Genomic DNA, 20,453 nt, shown 5'->3' on the forward strand with positions numbered 1-20,453 from the left:
CTAGTTTGTAACAGGCCACAAGAACCCCCCTCAGCCTTCTCAACTGGATGCAGTACTCCAGCTGCGGCCTGACCAGTGCCGCATAGAGGGGGAGGATCACCTCTTTGGACCTGCTCGAGATGCATGTGTGGATGTATGACAAGGTGCGGTTGGCAGTGGGAGACTGTCAGAGCCTGGTCTGTTTAGCTTATCAAAATGATGGAGGGGAGACTTCATTACAGCGTGCAGATGTCCTTGCAGGGAGAAAATGCTTAACAGCCTCTGAAATCTAGCAGAGAAAAGCAGAACCGAACCTCTGGCTGAAAGCAGAAATCTTGCAAATTCAAACAGGAAGTAAAAGTTGAAATCGGTAGCAGTGATCAAGGGTGATAAACCTGTGGAACAAACTGCTACAGGAAGCAATGTTTTCTGAATTCTTCAGATCACGGCTGGGACCTTCATGGAAGAGATGCCTTTATCATGGTGAAATTTCCTGGCGCTGGGTCACCTGATGACCTGATGGTTTCCTTTGGCCTTAAACTCCAGGGCTATGAATAAGCAATACCAGTGTGTCAGGGACTTAGCAGGGGAAACCCTGCCTGAGGTCTGTTCATCCTGCAGTAGTTGGCAGATAATAGCGGTGTGCAAATGTAAAGCCTGTTTGTTGGCTGTTCTCTTGGACGGAATTGGTCCAATTGTTTCACAGGTCAGGTAGAAAAATCAGATGGGCCATCACTAGCCCCAGTAAACAGGGCCTGTAGAACGATACCACCTTGGTATCAACCTGGGTAGTATCTACCTTGGTACTGGTGTCTTTATGAACTGTGTGTGTGACTCCGCTTATCTGCTCAGTTTGTAATGCTGCCCATGGAAAGCAAAAGATAAATTCTCCCCAGGGTCAGGGGTGGAGAGGGAGGGCCAGGAGGGCTGAGAGATGTGGCTAGGAATGTAGGGAATGGCTGGCAAGAGCTGAATGAAAATTGGTTCATGGATGAAGAGCCCTGGGGAGACAAAGGAAGATCCAGTGACTGAATGGGAGCTTTTATCAACCAGGAGCCCAGGGAAGCTCTGAACACTGCAATGTTCAAACAGACCCTGCCTAAAGAGACTGTTTTTAATGGTGCTGCTGTCTAGGACTGGGACACGTGGACAGAGTCCCTGGGCCTGCCTTCTCACGGGAGTCTCAGCTCACTTGGGCCTGTTGTGGGACACCTTGGGGTAGTGCAAAAAAACACTCTAAAACATCTCCAGGCATTGAGGTCCCTGCCCCAATAAACTTCTCAGTATCACTTCCCCAGAGAGGCAGGCAGGGGCAGGCACTCACGGAGAGAAACCCCTGAGCGGCTGAGACTGGTTTGGGGAGCAGCTGCCCCCAGCTGCTGACAGAAGAAGAATGCAGCGATTTTGTAACATCACACGTTTTCTTCTGGGCTGTTGGCAGGGCTGCGTCAGGCCTCTCTTAATCAAACGCTCCAAAATTGCAGTCACTAGCACTACTTCGCTCAACCATGACAGGCAGCAGGTTTCAAGACAATCCCACCAAGCCCATGGCTTTTAGCAGAGTTGGACTCTAAGCAGAAAGCAGGGCTCGGCCTCCAGTGTAGCAGAGCTGGCGCTTCACTGTGACAATAGGAGCCTGTCTGGGTCCGGCCCTAGCAGGGAGGGTTGTGAGCCCTGCTTCTCCTTTCGCCTTGCCCTCTAGCCTGCATGGCAGCACCACACCCTTTCCAAGGGGCTTCTGGGGGGTACAACTCCATGCAGCTGCCTCCCAATGGACCCGGGGGTGCCTGTCTCTCACCACAGACAAAGCATAAACATTTCAGCAGAAGCTTTTTCTCATGAAATAAAATTGATTCACTGCAAACCTGCCCCCTGCCCCCAACACACACACACACACACGCACGCTCCACGCAAGGTGGGGGTTGTCCCCGGGGAATGCGGTCCCTGAAAGATGGACCCTGGCAAGGCAGACTGTGCTGTGGACCCCTGGAGATGCAGCACAGGACAGGAACAGGCTTTGGGTGGGTGGGGAAGGAGTGTAGGGCTATTGCGTTAGCCCTGCTCCACCTGAGAGCGCCCAGTGCTGGGCGAGGTGGAGGTCTTCCTCAAAGCCTCTTTAGGGCATCTTGGCAGAAACTGGGTGGTGGCTAAATTGTTCTGCAGCAACCCCATGATTAGGCCACATCATATTTAGCCTTGACTGTGTTCAAAAGCAGGGGCTGTGCATGTGTGGTCTAAACTAGCAGTTCTCAAACTGGCCTGGGTCTTGTGGCCCTTTCTGGGTGTTACCCTGCTGCAGATCCCTACTGATTCCTGTGAAGGACATTAAAAAAATGCAACACTTTATGTCACAACAGCAATGTTGGAACTTCTCCAGCTGCCTGAGAGATACTGGAGAATTGGCCTACATTTTTCTTTCTTTTTCTTTCTTATATACCAGTATTTCCCCTTTTTCATCTAGTGGGCTCTTCCCTCTTCTCACACACCTGTGGCAAGTTTGCTGCTTACTTCCAGTTTAAAAAACCCATCCCCCAGTTTAAGAAACGCTGGTCTAAATCAGTCCTCCCAGCACATTTGCACCCAGGCATGATTTCTCATGGGATTTTATTAACCATGGTCCCACTGTTCCACAAAGTAGGACATTAAACCAAACTACAAAGCAGCAGGGGACAGGGCAGAGGACCATTGCCATAGCTACCATCTGTCTGGAGTTCAATGTAAATATACTAATGGCTGTGCTTAGCTCATGCAAGTTTTGGAACAGGGCACCACCCAGGGCAGTAGCCTGAACCCAGAGGCTCACAGCCTGGGAAGTGTTGGGGTCTAGTCTCCCAACAGGCATACTTCAGATGGCTGACTGCTCCTGCAGGAAGCTCTCTGCCCCCGGGAGGTTTCTCTCGGGCTCAGTGGCAAGAGCAGCCTCCCGAAGCACAGTCATGTGCTCTTCTGCTGCAGAAAGCGATCGGTCAATCCAGTCCATGCCGCTAGTCAGGTGACAGGCATTCCTGGTCACCAAGACGAGATGGCTGACAGAGAGCAGGAGGGCCGTTGTCCTGCAAAAAGAATGGCCTGGCTTTTACTGATGGCAATGGCTATGGGTGACTGGTGCCACCTTAATCAGAGGGGGCACATGCCCCCCCCCCCCGCGACCAGTCAGCGACCAGGGAGGGGGGAATCTAGCCAACCAGGGTGAGCGGTCCCCAATTGCACCGACCGGGAAGCAGCCACAGTGCTCCCGGAAGTTGCCATGGCACTCCAGAAGTGGCCACGGTGCTCCCACTCCCCAGACAGTGCTCGCAGGGGGCCACTGGCACTCCTGCCTGCACCCCTGTCCATTGCCTAAGTGGGGTGTGCGGCCTGTCAGGGGGTGCACCAGCACTCTCAGGGGGTGCACGTGTACCTCCGTGTACCCCCTACGCATTGCAACAGGCAACAGCATTACCCTTTTCCTGCACAGGAAGGCAGGGAGTGGGCAAGTGGTGTGAGGCGTGCATGCATCTTGGGAGTCTGCTGCCAAGCTCCCTACACACAGACCCAGCTGGGCTGCAGTGGAGAGTACCCAGTGGAAGATAAAGGCCTGGCACGGGTTACCTCCACGTGAGCATGAGAAAGCAGCTCCCTGGGAGCAGCTCTGGCTCCAGGCTCAGAGGGTTTCCATCCCAGCCCTCCACATATATCCATGGCTCAATATGTCTCCCAGGAAGGAAGCTCCTTTCCCAGCTATCACAAGAGTGATTTTACCTTGCATCCAGAAGCTTGGGATCCAGTGGAGGGTACATTGACCTCACAACATCATCAACCCTAGGGGGAAAGAGAGAGGTTTTCATGTTTTTCACTGTTTCCTTTGCAAGGTCTCTGTTAGGTGGTTGGGTTTATTTCATTTCCCCCACCATGGACATGTTTCAAAGTTAAGCACATAGCCTATTTGATGCAAACACCTGCAATGCATTAAGGCACCAATCAGCAAAGGGCTTAGGGTGAGAACTGGAAAAGTTCTCAACATCTACAATTGGGACAGAGTTTCCAGCAGATCCCAGCTCATATTGGGCATGTAAATGGAAGAGGCCTCATGAGCAAAAATGCCCCACACCAAGCAGATCCCACTAAGAATGAGGGGTGGTGATTTAAAAAAAAAAAAAGATCTAAGTGGTTTAGGAACAAGTCCTGCTGGAGAGCAGTAGGGGTCTGAAACTTAGAATCGTGTAAACATCCTCAGCTAAGCATTTTTTAAAAATCCAGTCACTTACAGTCCAGGCCTAGATGGACCCGAGCTGTTTTAAGCATGAAGCCTCAGGTGTGGGTGCTGGGCTCTTGGGAATCAGAACCTGAGCTTGTTTTAACAATTTGTGTCTCTCTCAGACAGCATTAGCTTCCCACTTGCTGGCTGAAATCCAAAGTGTTGATTTTGATCTTTAAATCCTTGCATCATTTCAGCCCCAGCTGTGTGCCAGGAAGAAAATGTCACCCAGTGCTGCCAGTTCTTGTGTTTTCTTCTTAAAGCCCCAGCACCTGGAGTCACATGAGATTAGCCATTTCCATTGAAATCAAGTATATTTTTAAGAAGTTGCGGCTGCAGAGAAGGTCCTGAAAACATGCCCTCTACAGCCACAAAGACCAAGGAGGCAAATCAAAGCACCTTGGGGGGCCGGACCTGATGATCTGTTTAGGTCCCTTCTGACCCTAAGTACTATGATACTTGATGTTTATTATTTATTACAATCTCATAATTTTTAAACCATCCTTAGGAACTTGGGGGTCTAGTATGTTTTCTGAATGCCTGTGGTAGATAATGCTGTGAAGCACAGTTCATCCACATTGTTAATTAGGAGCACTGGCTAAGATTCAGCATTTTTGGGGATAGCATCTTCATCTGAACTGCAAGCCGAGCTCCCCCTCTACCTATTAGTTTACTGACTCAAGCTCACCCAGAAACCTTCTCCTCTCACCTGGGGCTAATTCGCTTAGCAACCACAATGATGTCATTCAGGCTGGTTGGAGACTTCATTCTGGCTCCAGAACCCATCGTCATCGCTACAAGCTTTTCTGTCAAAGTGTGGCAAATCTACGTACAGAGGAGGAGAGGACAAGTGACCGATTCAGGCTCGAAGACAAAGGCTCATGGTGGAAATGAGACTGCGGCTGTGATTCTAGGTAAACCGTCGGCCTGTTGTTTAGTTATAGTGGAGGTAAATCAACCCCCTCTTCTCATTTCACACCTACTGATTTACTCTAGCATGTGGGTCTGTGGGAGGAGTGAGATAAGAATCGTACCACAAACTTATGTCATAGCAGCAATTGCATACTCAGTAGTGGCAACAACAGATACACTCACAGATGTGTAACGTGGCAGTCTGTCTTTTTAAGAGGGAACAGTCAACCCTGTTGAGAAAGCTCAGCTATGCAGCCTTTGGATAAGTAAGGAGTGCCCCACTGGGAACTTTAAACCCTCCCAGAAGAGTGATCACAGGAGAGTATCAAGCAAGCAAGTTAGCTAGCTGTGAGGGGAGGGTCAGAGCAAAAGGGGCTCCATTTCTCATGTCTAGGACAGGGCAAAAGGATTTGGTTTGATTTGATTTATCTAAGGCTGTGCTTTGCTTGGGAGGACTGGCTGAGGAGCTCTTGCAGAAGCCAGCAGGCAAAGCAACCTGCTGAAAGGTGCTTTGTTTTCCTAGTATAAAAGTTCTGGAGAGGATGAGTTACCTTCAGGATAGCGATGCAGTGAGAAACCAGGCCCCTGGGGAGAAAGAGAACAGCAGTAACTAAGAAAGATGTCTGGCTTGTCATAGCCTTTTCTTCATTCCATCCTGTGGTGGAGACTTAATCAAATATGTATTTACCATGGGATCTACTCACCAGAAATCACTTCAGACATTAGTCATTTTTTCTCATTATGTTACTTCAAAATCCAGCCCTGAGAGGCCCAGCTGAAAATAAGGTGTATACCTTTAACAGGGCTGGGAAACAACCAGGGGAACAACTTCTTTACCTATAGTAGTAGCACTCTGTCTCCCCCTGAAAAGCTACAAAAATTGAGACTGAACTGCTCTTTGTGGTAAAAGTTTGATCTCAATCAGAAGTTGTGGGCTTCCTGCTGGAACCACTGTCTAAAGGTCTCAGGGCTGTGCTGTGCAGGAGATTAGATAAGGGGACTGTCTCATCTGCGCTTGAAATGAACAAATCTGATGGCTTATTTAATGGCCAATTGCTAGAATCTGTGATCCTAAAATCCTTTGTTAGTCATATATGGGGTGTGTCTATTAGAGTGACTTCCACCAAGAGCTTGTACATAAAACGTTAGCACATTGCAAATACAGGACAGTGGAGTCAGAAGCAAGACCTCATGGTTTTGCACTGTACCAGGGAATGAGTAACTGTTGTCAGAGTCCAGTTGTATTTGTAGGTGCAAATTAAATTTCCACTTCCTAACCTCACATGCCTCTGGTGTACATAGTTTTCAGCTATGTATAGTTAAGCCTTCCTCAGAGGCTCTGGGTTTTGGCTGCAACCAAGGCTGGAGACTTTGAGTAGGGTGTAGCAGTGCTTCTGTTGGGACTTAAAGCCAGAGGTTCCTAGCTAAAGGGTCTTGCCCTTCTGCTCAGGGCCAGACCAAATGCCATATTTGGGCCAGCAAGGAATTTTACCCCATGGTCAGATTGGTATGGGGTATAGGGGTTTTGGTCTTCCTCTGTAGCAGGGGCATGGCCCTCCACCTGGGATCTCTTGAGCATATATTAACAACTTTTTACAGAACAGGGCGCTGACTGCTATTGTCTGCGTACTTTACCTGTGGCAGGTTAGGATGTTACATGTTTTGTTATGTTACGGTCGATGATAGTTTTATGAAATGTTTAAATTTTGGATTTTTATGGGATGGTTTTCATAGGGATGATCCTGCCTTAGGCAGGGGTTTGGACTAGACAACTTCTGGAGGTCCCTTCCAGCCCTGCTTCTCTGATTCTATAACATATAGCTGCTACCATGTTGTGCAACATGCACAAAAGCAGTCCCACAGACCAGCCTGCACCAGGGTTCTTCCTTCAGGAAATTAAGATACAAAATATTGTTGTGTTGGTCACACAACATCACATTGAACTGAAAATAATGTGTTGTTCCATGAGAAACTAGATGCTTTGCTATTCAGTTTAAGTGCAAAGAAACAATAATATAACTATTGGAATGTGCACTATTTGCTAGATTATATGCTAAACACAACAAACTAGGCAAAAAATAATCAAAAGATAGCACGTCATTAGTCCTGTAGTCATTATAGTTAAACAAAATCTAGCCTTCCTAAGCCTCTTGACAGTACCTCCATTACTTCACTGTCAGTCACTTCCACACCAAAGTTAATATTACCACATCCAAATTAAAGTTTTTTAGCGTGAACTAAAAACAGTCTGCAGAGCTGTGAAATAGAAGAGAGATGTTACTAAGAATGGTTAACAGACAGCAAAATTGCAGAAGAAAGGATAGTTTGATTAGTGGAATATCAAGACAGTTAAACAAAGGATAGAGGGTCATTAACATCTGTTGAGTGGAGAGAGATTGCATCACTGTATCTCCTCCTGGATCTGCCCCAGTGCCCACCCAAACAGCTGGCAGTTTAATTCAACAGGACAGCCAAAGAGAGGAAGAGAGACTTGTTCCAAGTCATCCAGTAGCCCGGTGGCATAGCTATACATAGAAGAAGCACTACCCCCTGAGGCCAGACCAATACCTGACCCCCTGCCAGCCTCACTGCTGACTAAGGTGGCTCCAGGTAAGCACATGCATGCTCTCAATGCAGTGCCTGGGCTCCCAAACTTAGAGCACAGTGCTGTGGACAAGGACACGGGCAGCAGAGTCAGGGAGAGATTTCTAAAGAACATGTGGGAAGGAACATTGCATGTCTTACGAGGCATCTTCAATCCAGTCCTCGTTCTCCAAAATGGCCTCGATGTGTGGGTTTGTTATTACAACATCATCCAGCTCCAGCTCTGAGGGCTCAGACTGTGTCTCCATGGCACCAATAAGGTCAACAATAGGCCTGGAAGGACAGGGAAGGTTTGATGGAGGGAAAGTAGTTGGGATAGAAATAGCAAAAGGGAAATTTTTTCTAAAATGCATATGGGGTGAGAGTGCCTCCTCAAGACGCAGCTAGGCCCCCCCAGTAGGATATTTCAGAGCAGGGAAGTCAAAAGCACCCCACCCCTTGTGGACCACATCCTAGACCACAGGGCTTCTTGTGGTCAGATCCAGTCTCAGCAGTGGCAGGGCAAGTGGCAACTGCAGGGCGTTAAGCACAGCCATTGCTCACTCCCTGCCACCAATATGTGTCAAGAATAGAGCTCTGTGGCCTGGATTTTGGTGTCATGACTCTGTCCACTTGCCCCACCGCCAAAATTCCTGGCCCCTCTACCTGCTCCATAGGCCACATGACATGGTCCCATGGGCCACATCCAGCCCAGGAACACCCAATGGGAACCAATCAAGCAACTCCCTAAGTATGTTTAAAAATCTTGGACTTAAGTGACTGAGTCTCACTGATTCAAAGTGAGTTGGATGTCTAAATGACTTGAAAAATGCAATCCTAAATGTCTAAGTCACTTTGAAAATAGGAATTAGGCTCCTAAGTCATGCTTGTACTTGGAGAAGTTGTCACCAAGCATGTTCTGCCAGAATCCTTTATTTTCAGTGGTTATGGCCAAGATGTTCAGAAAAGTGACTAGTGACTAAGGGTGCTGGACTTCCTGGGTGCTTTGCCCAAAATACGTCTCAGGGTCCTGCGTGTCAGAGGGGTGCCCCTCCTGATATACATGATGTCCTAACGTATGAGGGTGTGAAGAATCTGGACCTCCGAGCTCTGTGTTTAATTCTCTATTTGAAACGTTTGAGGCACTGTCATCGAAACCTTCTGGCTTCCCTCCCCACTGGTATCTTGTTCAATAAAACCATAGAGTTATTGAGTCTTCTTTGGCTGAACTGCTGATGTTGTAACAAACCACGAGGGATGTGATAGGGCTAAGCAGCGGACTTACACTCCTTCTCCCAAGGTGCATTTAATGCCACCTCTGAACTCTCCAGACAAGATCTCTCAGAGATGCCCAACCTGCAAATATTCCCTCGGGCACTTGTCACTTCCATTCTCTTCTCTTCTATCTCAGGTTTTGGACCAGAGCCCCATGCTCCGATCTCTGATGCTTTGAGTTGTGTGTTAGATGCTATGACTAATGTTCCTCACATCCCGTTTGATCTTCTCATTCTCTAGAACCATATTGCATCTCCACTGGGGGGAAAAAGGAAATGCAGAGAAGCCACATAGCCTGGGGTTTCAAGGAAGCCTAAATGAGTTAGGTGCCTTCATCCTAGTGATTTTCAGTGTAAAGTTATTATGCCAGTTTACCTTTGCCCCAGTAAAAAGGGCCCTTATAAAAGGGTGTGCTCCCCTCCCCACACAGTGAAGCTCTTTCACCTACTACTCTACACTAGCAAGGTGTTGTGTTTCAACCCTACTGGGTGTGGTGAAAGCAGTGCCACTTCCTAATGTAGGTATTGCTCCTGGCTGTATTTCTGCCTTAGCTCTTTGGCCATTTCATTTTCAGCCATCTGCCATGAACAGATTCTCATCTGCCACGTTGGATCACAGCCTTCAGAAAGCAATGACTTGACAGTCATGTCTATACGAAGTCCCTGCCAAGGTCAAGTAGAGGGCACACAGGGGGCCTGAGCACATGGTTCAGCATTGCAACCAGGCTTCTTGTTTCAGGGAAGCCTGAGAGCAGGACAGGGGCACACACGCAGGCCCTTTGCTCTGCCTAACTGCTGGGGTCTGGTCCGGGGGTGAGGGGAAAGGGCTTGTTTTTTCACAGTGGTGCTGTGCTCAGTGGGGAAGCAGTATAGACTTGACCCCAATGACTCAGGCAGGCTTGAAAGACTGACCCGAATTGTTCCTCATGGTCTGTATAGGAGCTCTCCAGACTCATTTCTACCAGCACCTGGGTGGCGCTCACACACTCCTCCCTTTACCCCATTCCCTCCCCTAATTCTTTCTCTCCTCTCTAGCAGTGATCTGCCAGAGGAGAAGGGGCTGGATACTCACTTTGTGTCATAATGGTGCAGGAGGTCCTTGGGCCGGCAGTACCGCTGTCTACACACCACCACCAATGCCACAAATGAAGCCAGGAAAATAGTAGCAAGCACGCCGATGGCAACGATGACAACAGTCTCCATGGCTTCTCAGCAGCACCGCAGGCTGCAGTCAGAGGTGCATTTCCATCCCACAGGTCAGTTTAGAAAAATAATGCTTAAGCTGGAATGCAGTTATACAGAGTGAAAGCCCAAACAGTGAATGTGAGAAAAAATTACAGCCCAGGACATGATCAGGGAAACTTTGCAGAAACAAATGCAAAAAGTATGGAGTGGGGGGAGAAGGACTTTTTTGTTTGACTTTTCAAGCCTTGATTATATATATATATATATAAAAAAAGACGAAAGTGAAAAAGTACACCCCTCTTTCCACCCTCCCCCACCCACACAATTCCCATATACCCAGAAACTGAAACCCCTCCCTTCTCCCCTATACCGCTCATGTGGTTACACAGTTAGGACTAGGTATCCATCTTCCACTTTGCAGAGTGCCCCCTTGATGGCCCAGCACAACACAAAATGGTCCACAAAAGAGAGGGGAAGGGGACAGAAAGCACTCAGGGGGAAATAAAAAGGAAAATCAGTTCACAAGCAGGTTGGAGAATACCGTTCCATAATTTCTTCCCAGTTTCAAAATGTGAGATTTCTAGCTTCAGGATTTCATAGGCTCCATCTTGGGTTATGTACAAGCAGGGGAAGGAGGGGCCCTGCCACACGTTTCCCATTTCAAATTCCAAACTTCAAAGAAACAACAAAATTTGAAACATTTAGGCAGCTCTGATGAGCCAGGCTGAAGTGCACAGACAGACAGGAGCATCTGCCCAGGAGCTGAACCTTACCGAATAGCAGCAAGCCCAGAAACACACAAATAGTACAGTTGTTTCCCCATCACAAAGATTTATTGCTTATGTTAGAAGTTGCACCTAGAGACCTCAGGCAAAATCAGAGCCTCAACGTGGTAGGTGCTGTACAGACCCTGTGAGACGATCCCTGTTGCAAAGACCATATTATCTTAATAGACAAGACAGAATATAGAGAGGGGCGGGGAAAAAAAGGATAGTGACCTGCTCAAGGCCACTCAACAGGACAGCAGCAGCGCTGGGTGCGGGGTCTCTTGTCTCATGGGAAAATACTCTACCCACTAGACATCACTGCTTGTCATAAATAATAAATGGGTGCAGGTACCAATCAAGCATTTGGATGTCTATTACCTCTTCAAAATATTAGTGATTTAAAGAGTTACAGAGCCAGGAAAATCAGCCTTACCATTCCAAAGCAAGTCATTGATACACATGCATTTATACAAGACTGATACCATAACCTTAACTCTGTCCAGCATCATTGGGATCCTGTACTGTTCCCAAAGCACTGCAGCCTGTTATCTATGTAGGACAGTTGTATGTTCAAAGGAATGACTAAGCCCTGCTCTACTTTTAGGATGCCTTGTGGTATTGTTGTTGTTGTTGTTGTTATTATTTGTAGGGCAGTTGTGCTTAGGAACGCCAGTCATGGGCCACAGCTCTTCTGCGCTCAGTGCTGTACAAACACAACACAAAACACAGGTTCCTGCCACGCAGAGTTTGCAGTCTAAGACAGGGGTACTCAACCCCTGGCTTGCAGGCCAGATATTATCTGTGGAGCTGTATTATCTGGCCCCCAAGGCTCCCCACAAGCCCAGAAGTTTGGCAATGGAGGAGTAGTGGCTGCTCATAGGCCAGAGAGCGTGCTAGATTGAGCACCGGGCCCTGATCCCAACATGTAGGGCCCAATGTGACTATGCAGAACCAGGCAGAAGGAGAATGGGGCCAATCCAGGTGCACACAGACCGGGCAGAAGTGGCCATGGACCAGCCCCGCACCACACATCCAGCTCACGGGACCCAAAGCTTGAGCACCGCTGGCCTAAGATAAGAGAGCACAGGTGGATGGAGCAGACGGACAGGAACACAAGGAAACTTTGAGATAGCATTGGGAAGCAGGGCTCTCAGCACAGTGACAGTCTCATGGTGTCAAATCTTTTTGAGTCATCATGGAAAAGATGTGCTTTAAAGAGGGCTCTGAGGAAGAATAATGCATTACATGCATGGTTGTTTATGGGCAGCTCTCCCCAAGCATAGGGGGCAGCAGGAAAGGGGGAGGTCTTTGTGTGAAGATCTAACCAGTGAATGATGCTAGTGATCCACTTGTTAGATCACATTAGGTTTGAGCAGATGTGGGGAGCTAATGTTTCAGTAGCAAATGATAGATGCTGGGGCAGGTCATGGAGACTCCTAACAGAGAAGACCAGCAGTTCACATCTGAGGTGAGAGAGAAGGGGGTGCCTGTGGACGGTGCAGAGGGGGGCATGAGCCAGTCCAGATAATCTGCTGGAACGGCATGGGAGTGAGCAGGAAGTGCTGCATGTATCAAAGCTGGAGAGAATCACAGAATCATAAAAAAACAAAAGGGTTGGAAGGGACCTTATCCAGTCCAACCCCCTACTCCAAACAGGACCATTCCCAATCATATCATCCCAGCCAAGGCTTTGTCTGTCAGGACACTACAGCAACTGAGATGACAGATGGTGAGAGCCAGGGTGACAGTTTTCGCTGGTGGAAGGAGAGGAAAGGCTGAATCATTAGCCATTTGTGCAGGAAGACTCTGTGAAATCAGACATAGCCAGGGTGTCACCACCTAGAGGCAGAGGTGCAAGTCAAAGAGGATGCACGTTAAGGGCCTGAGTGACAGGCAGAGTGGTCGTGGGCAGCTGGTGGAGTGATCCAGAGCTCTGTTTTAGTCACATGCTGGCTATAGACCCACGTGGAGCTGTCCAAGTCAGGCTGAGAGTTTGGTCTAGATGGAAGGAGACAGGTCTGGAGCAGAGAGGTAGGTCTGTGAGTCACCAGCACAAAGAGGGTAGCTGCATGTGTGTGCTGGCAGATGAGATGAGGCTTACAGGAAGAGGAGAGGGGGAGCCCTGCGGGACTCAAGAAAGTGCTGCAGGGGGGGATGCTGAGGAGGAGCGTGGAGAGGAAGCACAGGAACCAGTAGAGGCCGGAGCCATTAAAGGAGAAGATCTCTTGAGGAGATGAGCATGGTCAAGAGCGTGGACACTGGTTGATCGGCCAAGGAGGATGAGCTAGGAACCGGGATTCTGAGCGTGGGCTGGGGAGTGGGGCACAAGCCAAGGGCAGGTCCCTGCTCAGAGCACAGGACACCCAGAACCAGGCCAGACCCACAAGCACAGAGATGCCCAAACCAGGTGGCACAGGGACCCAGGGGATGCCCAGGCCTAGCCCATGTCCAAGGTGCACTGGGACCCAAAGTGCACGGGGCATTCAAACTGCGCAGCGACGCAGCAACCCCATCCGGGCCCATAGCACACCATGCTCCTTCAGGTGCTGTACCGGGAGTGTAGCCAAAGCACAGGGAGCCTGGCTTGAAACCTCCATGCCTCAGAGCAGAGCAGGTTCCCGTGGCAGTCAAACAGGTCTGCCCTGCGTCATGCAGCTCTGCAGGAAGGGGCAAGAGGAAGGCACGTTGGGACCCCCAGCTCCTCCGTCAAGCCATTTAAAGAGAAATAAAGCTGTGGTCCTTCCTACCTGCCTGCCAGAGAGCACTCTCAGCGCATGAGCAGCCAGGATTGCCGTGCTGGTCCTGGATTGGGGACGCCCAGCAAACACTCGGAACTCTGCACGACCTTTATCCCCACCTACAGCAAACACCCTGGGCTGGGCACTCCCCGGGGAGCTGCAGCTCTGTCGTAGGCAAGTCACGGGGAGTGATTCTTCCACGCGCTGTCTCACCGGTGCCCAGTCTGCGGCACCACATTTCAAGAGAGACATGCCCATGCTAGAAAGAGTCCGGAGGAGAGGAACACAACTAATTAGGGGCCCGGGGAACACAATATGAGGAGAGATTGGAAGAACTAGGTTTATTTAGTATGGAAAAGTGAAGACGGACAGGAGATGTGAAAACAGAAAGGGTTGTCAGGAAGAGGAGGGCAATAAACTATTCTGTGTCCATAGGGGACAGGGCAAGAAGAAATGAATTTGAAATGGAGCAAGGGAAAAGTAAAGTGGATGTTAGGGAGAACTTTCTGACTGCAGGTGGGCAAGCACTGGCACACACTGGGTAGAGGCTGGAAGCTTTTAAGGGTGGGTTAGACAGACGCTCGGCTGGCATAGTTGAGGCAAGGCTGATACTGCCCTGAGCAGGGGGGTTGGATAGGATGCGCTCCTGAGGCCTCTTTCAGCTCTGGTTTCTGTAATTTAAGATTCTCCACTCCTCCCCCAAATCTGCCATCTTTGCTGAAAGGAGCCAGGCCTGTGTGTGGGGGAAGGGGCTGCTCAGAGAGGAAACGCAGCACTTTATCTGTCTGCAAGAGCCTTCCTCTGTTTAGTGAGGCCCATCTCTGGGAAGGGCGCGAAGCCTGCTTGCTCTTCACTTACAGGACCCATTTTCGCTCTATGGCACTGATGCCCAGTCCGGGGCACCACATTTCAAGAGAGACATGACTGTCGCCCTATGGCACTGCCCGTTCTTGTTACCAGTCTCTCTGTGCTTGGAATTTTGTTTAAACCCCGACAGCTGGAGAAGCCTCTATGAATGCAAGGAGGTCTGTGGGTTGTGGGAAAGATCTTGAAAAAATGATGCCCGAAAAACTCATAACTTTGCTGAACACTGAAATCTGTGGACTTCACACAGATAACGGTTTCACAGCTCATTACAATTTGCCTGTTCCTTGTGCTAACCTCTCTCTGTGCTCCCCAGATTATAAAGACCCTCTTCTCTGTCAAATGGTCTTATTCTTTTATGTAACAAGGTGGAGTTATTTCAGTTGCTCTTTACTTGGGCTGTAGTTATTTCTGATAACAACTCTTTGTCCCACAGGCTAACCCCCTCTTCCCAGTCTTCAAGGGATGTAATGGAGTGAAACCAAAGTCATGGCATTTAGCTTCAGCTATACCTGCTTCTTTCCCAGATTTGAGGAGGTATTTTGTACCCTCAGGCTTGTCTAGCATCTCTCCCAGCTATACAGTTGGTCCAGTGAAAGATATCACCAAGCAAAATCTTGCTTCCAGCACCAGCAGCTAACAATTCCCTCCCCCCCACCAGTTCTTTTAAAAATCTCATGATTTTTAAGCCAGTCTCATGATTCCCTAAGGTTTGGCTCATGATTTTCACCTCCTGTGACTGGTAATGCTGCCTTGCTTCCTCCAGAGCACAGCCCTGCAATGTCAGTGAGCTCCTCCGGGGACTAGTAGTCCAGCCACAGTGGTGTTTCAGTAAGAGCAGCAATCCACACTAGCTTTTCTGTAGCAAAATTAGTTCCCATTTCTGCATTTGCATTTGCTTCAAACTTTCACTTGTGGGTCTGTAATTTCCCAGACTACGTTGTTTCCACTGAAGCATTAAAAAATTTAGTTAACATTTCATATATTCATTATTATTTTTACTTTAAAAAAGAATCAGAGAAAGCATTTCAGAAGTGGCACTTGGCCCTGTACTTGCTATGCAAGCTGATGGAAAAGTGGCGTAGCAGAGACAACCCTCTTTAGAGGCAGATTTGAACACAAAAGCCAGATCTGGAATGAAAAACTGCAGAGCTCCTTCAAGCCCCACACAATCCTTCTATTTTTCCTTAATAGCCTGGCGATTAAGGTCAGAGGGGGCTACTCACATGAGTGAAGTTAAATCTACAAACCATTAAAGGCAACATTTGCCACAGTCACATTCTGGAGCGTAACAGCCTGGTGGGTCCAGTGGAAAGGGGTCTCTGCCAGGACCCAGGAAAGCTGTTTTTTCTCTTGGCTCTATTTCACAGTCTTAGACCAGTCACCTCCCCCTTGCTGTGCTCTGCTTTCCCTCCTCTTCTTTGTCTATTTACCACAGGGATGATATTCTCCCTTGCTATGTATTTGTACAGCACCTAACACAACTAGGCTCTGATCTCAATAGAGTATCTACACAGTGCTATAGCATAACCCATAATGAGAGTGCTCAGCCTTAGTATTTTATGCCCCAGGTGCTGAAATAAGTAACTTTTAACTTTTCCCAAACATAATTTTCTGCATAGATTCATACTGCATTGCCTAGGAATGTGCACTTGAACTGTAATCCACATTACTGTACAATGGGAGGAATATTATGGCACTGCCGCTGCAGAAGGAACTTGCACTATTCCCTGACTCACATGAACGCTGTCTCATAATATGCATCAGTGTAGTTTTAAGGTGTCTAAATCCACTTTTATGATATTCCCTTTAAGACTGTACAACAATCGTATTGATATGTTTTTTGCCTGCAGTCCTGATAAAAAGCTAAAGAGAATAATTCAGGACAGTATGTTTCTTTCAGACCTGAGCCTGCAAGCACAAGGGGGGTTATTCACGTGCATAAATTTACTCCTGGGTTTCCAAGATTGGACCCCAGCCACTAAACAAATTGAAACTACGTTACACATTTGAATTATCTAGTTATCCTCCACCAACAAACCCAGCAATCAACCATACTGGTGTTTTGTTGTAGCCAATTTCCTAGAAGCAAATCCATAGTGTAACTGCAGTGGTTTATATAAGCATCTGGCCCACCAACACTGTTCTCCCCTTGTGATTTGAAAGGATCTCTAACATTGTAAGTTTACACAATGCCTTCGGCATAATTCAGTTTAATTCTAGATATAAACCCACTTCCTCATCAACAAAATGCAATTGCCTAAGCCTGGAGAAAATTCTATCAGTAATACCTTGCCATAAAGTTATGCTAGGAGAGACCTAGAGGAATAAAAGTGCCTAGAAAGAAAAGAAAGGAAAAAGAGAAATCAGCCTCGCCTTTTTGCAACTGGAATCGATCACTTATTGCTGAGGAATTTTGATTTCACCATGGCTTCTCAAGCAACTCAGAGGAGGAAAAAAAGCAGTCTGCAAAACAAAAAGCTGCCCTTTGAATAGCTGATTTTTTTTAATAGGATTAAATACAGATCTGGAATGTCGTCCCTGTTCCCAAACTGTTCACAGAGTGAGAAACACGGCTTAGTGTTAGCTGTTTGTTTTCTGAATCGGTTTCTTCTTTAAAAGGCTGAATCTAAGTTGTAAAGTTTCTTAAAGTATTGTCTCCCAGACAGCCCCAGAACGAACAATTCAGAGCAGCTACCAGACTGAGCCTTCCCCTGTAGAAGAAAAAAAAGTTGGAGACTACTCTCCATCCTAGATCATTTTACAGTTACCTGCAAATATTGTGGGTTAGACAAAAGGGTCCAATGTGCCAGCGTTTGTTCTTCAAGTTTCTCTCCCTTCAAACAAAATGGACTCCCAGATCCTTAGGCTGAGAGCTGCCTAGCCCATTATCCTCACGGTGTGCTCTGGCTTGTAAGCATTCCTAGCTGGTGTGCTTATGTGTGTTAGGAGTAAAACTGAACAGACTCCAACCTGACAGAGCAATGATTAGTATGTGGGCTGAGAGTGCTGTTGGTCAGCTGCTTTCTCTCCATAGGGACACACTGGGATACAGCCCCAGACAGCGGCAGAGGCATGAGAAATTAGTCGACATGGCTAGACAAGCAGGAAAATCCCAGTCAAACAAGAAAAGGCACTTCAGAGTCCCATACTTGAACTGAGCATCTATCTAGCCCCCCCAGTACTGTAGCACTTTTTGCAACTATCTAGTTGGTCTAATAAAAGATATCACCTCCCCAAGACTTCTGATTACTTTTGCCTGCAGACCAACCCAGCTCCAATCTGAATCTCTGCTTTAAGAGAGCTTACCTTCTGAACACCTCTCTGGGGCTAGACAGTGTTTTTACCCTCGTTTTACAGATGGAGAAGTGAGGCCCAGAAAAAAACAAGCAATTTTCCCACCTTTGTTGCTTATACACACGAACTTCAAACCTTGCCTAGGGACCGGATAATACTAATAGTGGTATTCAGTGGATGACAGCAAGGTACAACTCACTGGCTATGACTGATAGTGACATGAATGGGGCCCCCAAGAGCTTGGGCTCCTCTAGATCGGGGCGGGCAATTATTTTGGGTGGAGGGCCGCTTACTGAGCTTTGGCAAGCCATTGAGGGCCACATGACAGGTAGTCAGGGGCAGATAAATATTAATTGTCTTAATTTTTTTGGGGGGGGGGAGGCCCTGTGGGCCGGATAGAATGGCTTGGCGGGCTGCATTTAGCCCCTGGGCTGCATTTTGCTCACCGCTGCTCTAGATGCACTGCAAAGGTTGCTGAACCCAGCATTTGAACTGTAGTACTCTGGGTGATGCAGCCCTGGGGAAGGACTGCATTGTTGTTCCCGATAAGACGGTACAGGTCCCTGGGGAAACCAAAGTCATAGCCATCCTCACTCCCTATGGACCACTTCCTGCCTTATATACTGTTTCTCTCAGCAGCAGACTCCAGGCCCAAGTCTCAGTGCTTGCATTTGCTCCAGGAAACATGAGATCACGGAAACACCACCCTGAAGAAGATCAGGACTCTCTTTAGCCTTGCAAAAACTCCTCTTCAACACTGGCCAGCACATAAATGACGTTTCCTCCAGACAGCAGACGGTTAGAGGTTGGCTTACAATGAACAACGAAGGTTTCCGTTCCTTTTGAAATGTTTTGAGCTGGATCTTAGTAAGGGTTTAGAGGCCTAATACAGAATGAGGTGGAATTAAATTGCTTAAATCCAATATTACAAACCAAGCCACACCCTTCTCAGCTGCCACCTCAGCCTGGGTTTGCCTTAACTCGCTAGATGCTTCTGTGTTCGATCTTAAAGCTCCCCAGGGAGCTCTGTGCATGCCCAGAGCTGCCCTCAACTAAGCAGTTTAGCACTTTGTTCTGCCTAAGCCCGACTAGCATCCCACCGCTAGCCAACAACACTGGCTAAGTCCTCTGTGGGGCCCGGTCTAGTACACTAGTTCACAGCAGACACAACACATATGGGCAGGATGGTGAAAAAGCCATTTTCTTTTTGAAATAGGGCTACAGGAGGTTGTGCCATTACCCACTTTATATATACTAGACGAGTGGCAGGAACACTCTTCCGGAAAGAGGGAGGCCTGGGCTAGATCTAGGCCCTCCTCAGCCTGAGGGGGTTAATCATATCCCAGAAGAGCGCCCTAGCCAGTATACTGGGGTGTAGGTTGTAGCTCTGTTGGTCAAGGACATAGGTAGACAAGGTTCTTTGGGTGAATCTAATCTCTTTTATTAGACCAACTGAAATAGTTGGAAAAAAATGTTTAGCAAGCTTTCCGGTTTAAAAACCCTTCGTTTGGCTGAGGAAGCCTCTGCATCTGGTGTGTGGTCTTGGTTTAATAACAGATATCAGATTCACCCAAAGGACCTTGTCTGCCTAACCAGTCCACTCTTCAGGGACAGGGGCACCATCCATCCCTCTTGTTGAAGCTGAGCAAAGAACCAAAGATTAATTGGGCTGGGAAGGATGAGGAATGATAAACTCATGACTGGCCATAATGTAGCAATGAGCTGCTGCAGCTGGGCATTGGGCAAAAATGTATTTTCTTTGCCTTAGCTGCCATTTGCTGTCATTGGTCTTTGAGGAAGCTTGACTGGATACTCCCAGGGTAGCTGTTCTGTACTGATATTCCAATGATGGGTTTGCATCCCTTTATCATGCCTCCTTTTAGCTGGCTGCTCGCTACGGTAGAACAGTTTTGATCTTTTCTGTCTCTTATCACATGGAAGCTTTGCTCCTCAACTTGCTTTTCATTTGTCTCTACGTCTCTTCTCTTTCCTTCATGAGGTAGAACGACCAGGATTACCCAGAGTATCCTTAGCAAAGCTTATAATGAAGATAGGAACTTTGGAGCAGGAACTGAACGTACCAGACTATGTTGTGCGGGGGGAGGGATTAGAAAAAGATAATGAGAAACTCACTTGGAGTAGGGAATCACCAACTCTGTAGCATCCAGCATTTTGTCAGGTGTGTATTGCAAGTATTACACAACCCTCCCAGCTTGATAGCATGGGATTTGCATAACTGTCTGTACAACCAGGATCATTTCATGTCACCCACCAATTTTGCCACCTAGCTGTCCAATCCCCTCGTCCAAATCATTAATTATGATAATGAAGATGCAGTAGTACCTGTTTCGTATGGAGAATGCAGCACATGCTCCCCAATCCATGCACTAAGATTGAATTTCTGGGGATTTTTAAAGTATATCTGTTAACTAGTCTGTGTGTTAGAATTAATTAAACATGGGACTTCTGCATATTTTCTTCAGTTTCTTACCTATTTTCTTACCCACTTTTACCAAAAAAAAAAGACTAATTTAATAGATTTCATAGACATCAGGGCTGGAAGGGACCTCGGGAGATCATCGAGTCCAGCCCCCTGCCCAAAGGGCAGGAAGTCAGC

At 47.7% G+C, this 20,453-nt stretch overlaps 1 protein-coding gene across 2 annotated transcripts; it reads right to left on the reverse strand.

The window, feature by feature from the left end:
• Window positions 1-2,566: 2,566 nt before the first annotated feature.
• Window positions 2,567-17,486, reverse strand: TMEM98 (transmembrane protein 98). 2 transcript variants are annotated; one of them, XM_019554541.1, is made up of 7 exons: window positions 17,311-17,486; window positions 10,058-10,267; window positions 7,874-8,005; window positions 5,680-5,713; window positions 4,926-5,041; window positions 3,721-3,780; window positions 2,567-3,032 (listed from the first exon to the last, which is right to left on the reverse strand). In XM_019554541.1, the coding sequence occupies exons 2-7, from the start codon at window positions 10,186-10,188 to the stop codon at window positions 2,825-2,827; spliced, it is 681 nt and encodes a 226-aa protein (XP_019410086.1). In that variant the 5' UTR covers window positions 10,189-10,267; window positions 17,311-17,486; the 3' UTR covers window positions 2,567-2,824. The 2 variants fall into 2 exon arrangements, with proteins under 2 accessions (XP_019410086.1, XP_019410087.1); XM_019554542.1 differs by lacking the exon at window positions 17,311-17,486 and adding an exon at window positions 13,685-13,790.
• Window positions 17,487-20,453: the final 2,967 nt, after the last annotated feature.

This window comes from Crocodylus porosus, unplaced genomic scaffold (genome assembly GCF_001723895.1).
Source record: "Crocodylus porosus isolate Cpor-Errol unplaced genomic scaffold, CroPor_comp1, whole genome shotgun sequence".
Taxonomy (NCBI): Eukaryota; Metazoa; Chordata; order Crocodylia; family Crocodylidae; genus Crocodylus; species Crocodylus porosus.

Coding starts and splice junctions, on each gene's coding strand:
- TMEM98 (XM_019554541.1), bottom strand. CDS start 10,188: ATGGAGACTGTTGTCATCGTTGCCATCGGCGTGCTTGCTACTATTTTC. Junction 5,042..5,679: donor ACTGCATCGCTATCCTGAAG/GTAACTCATCCT, acceptor CTCTGTACGTAG/ATTTGCCACACTTTGACAGA. Junction 3,781..4,925: donor GCTAAGCGAATTAGCCCCAG/GTGAGAGGAGAA, acceptor CTTTCCCCCTAG/GGTTGATGATGTTGTGAGGT.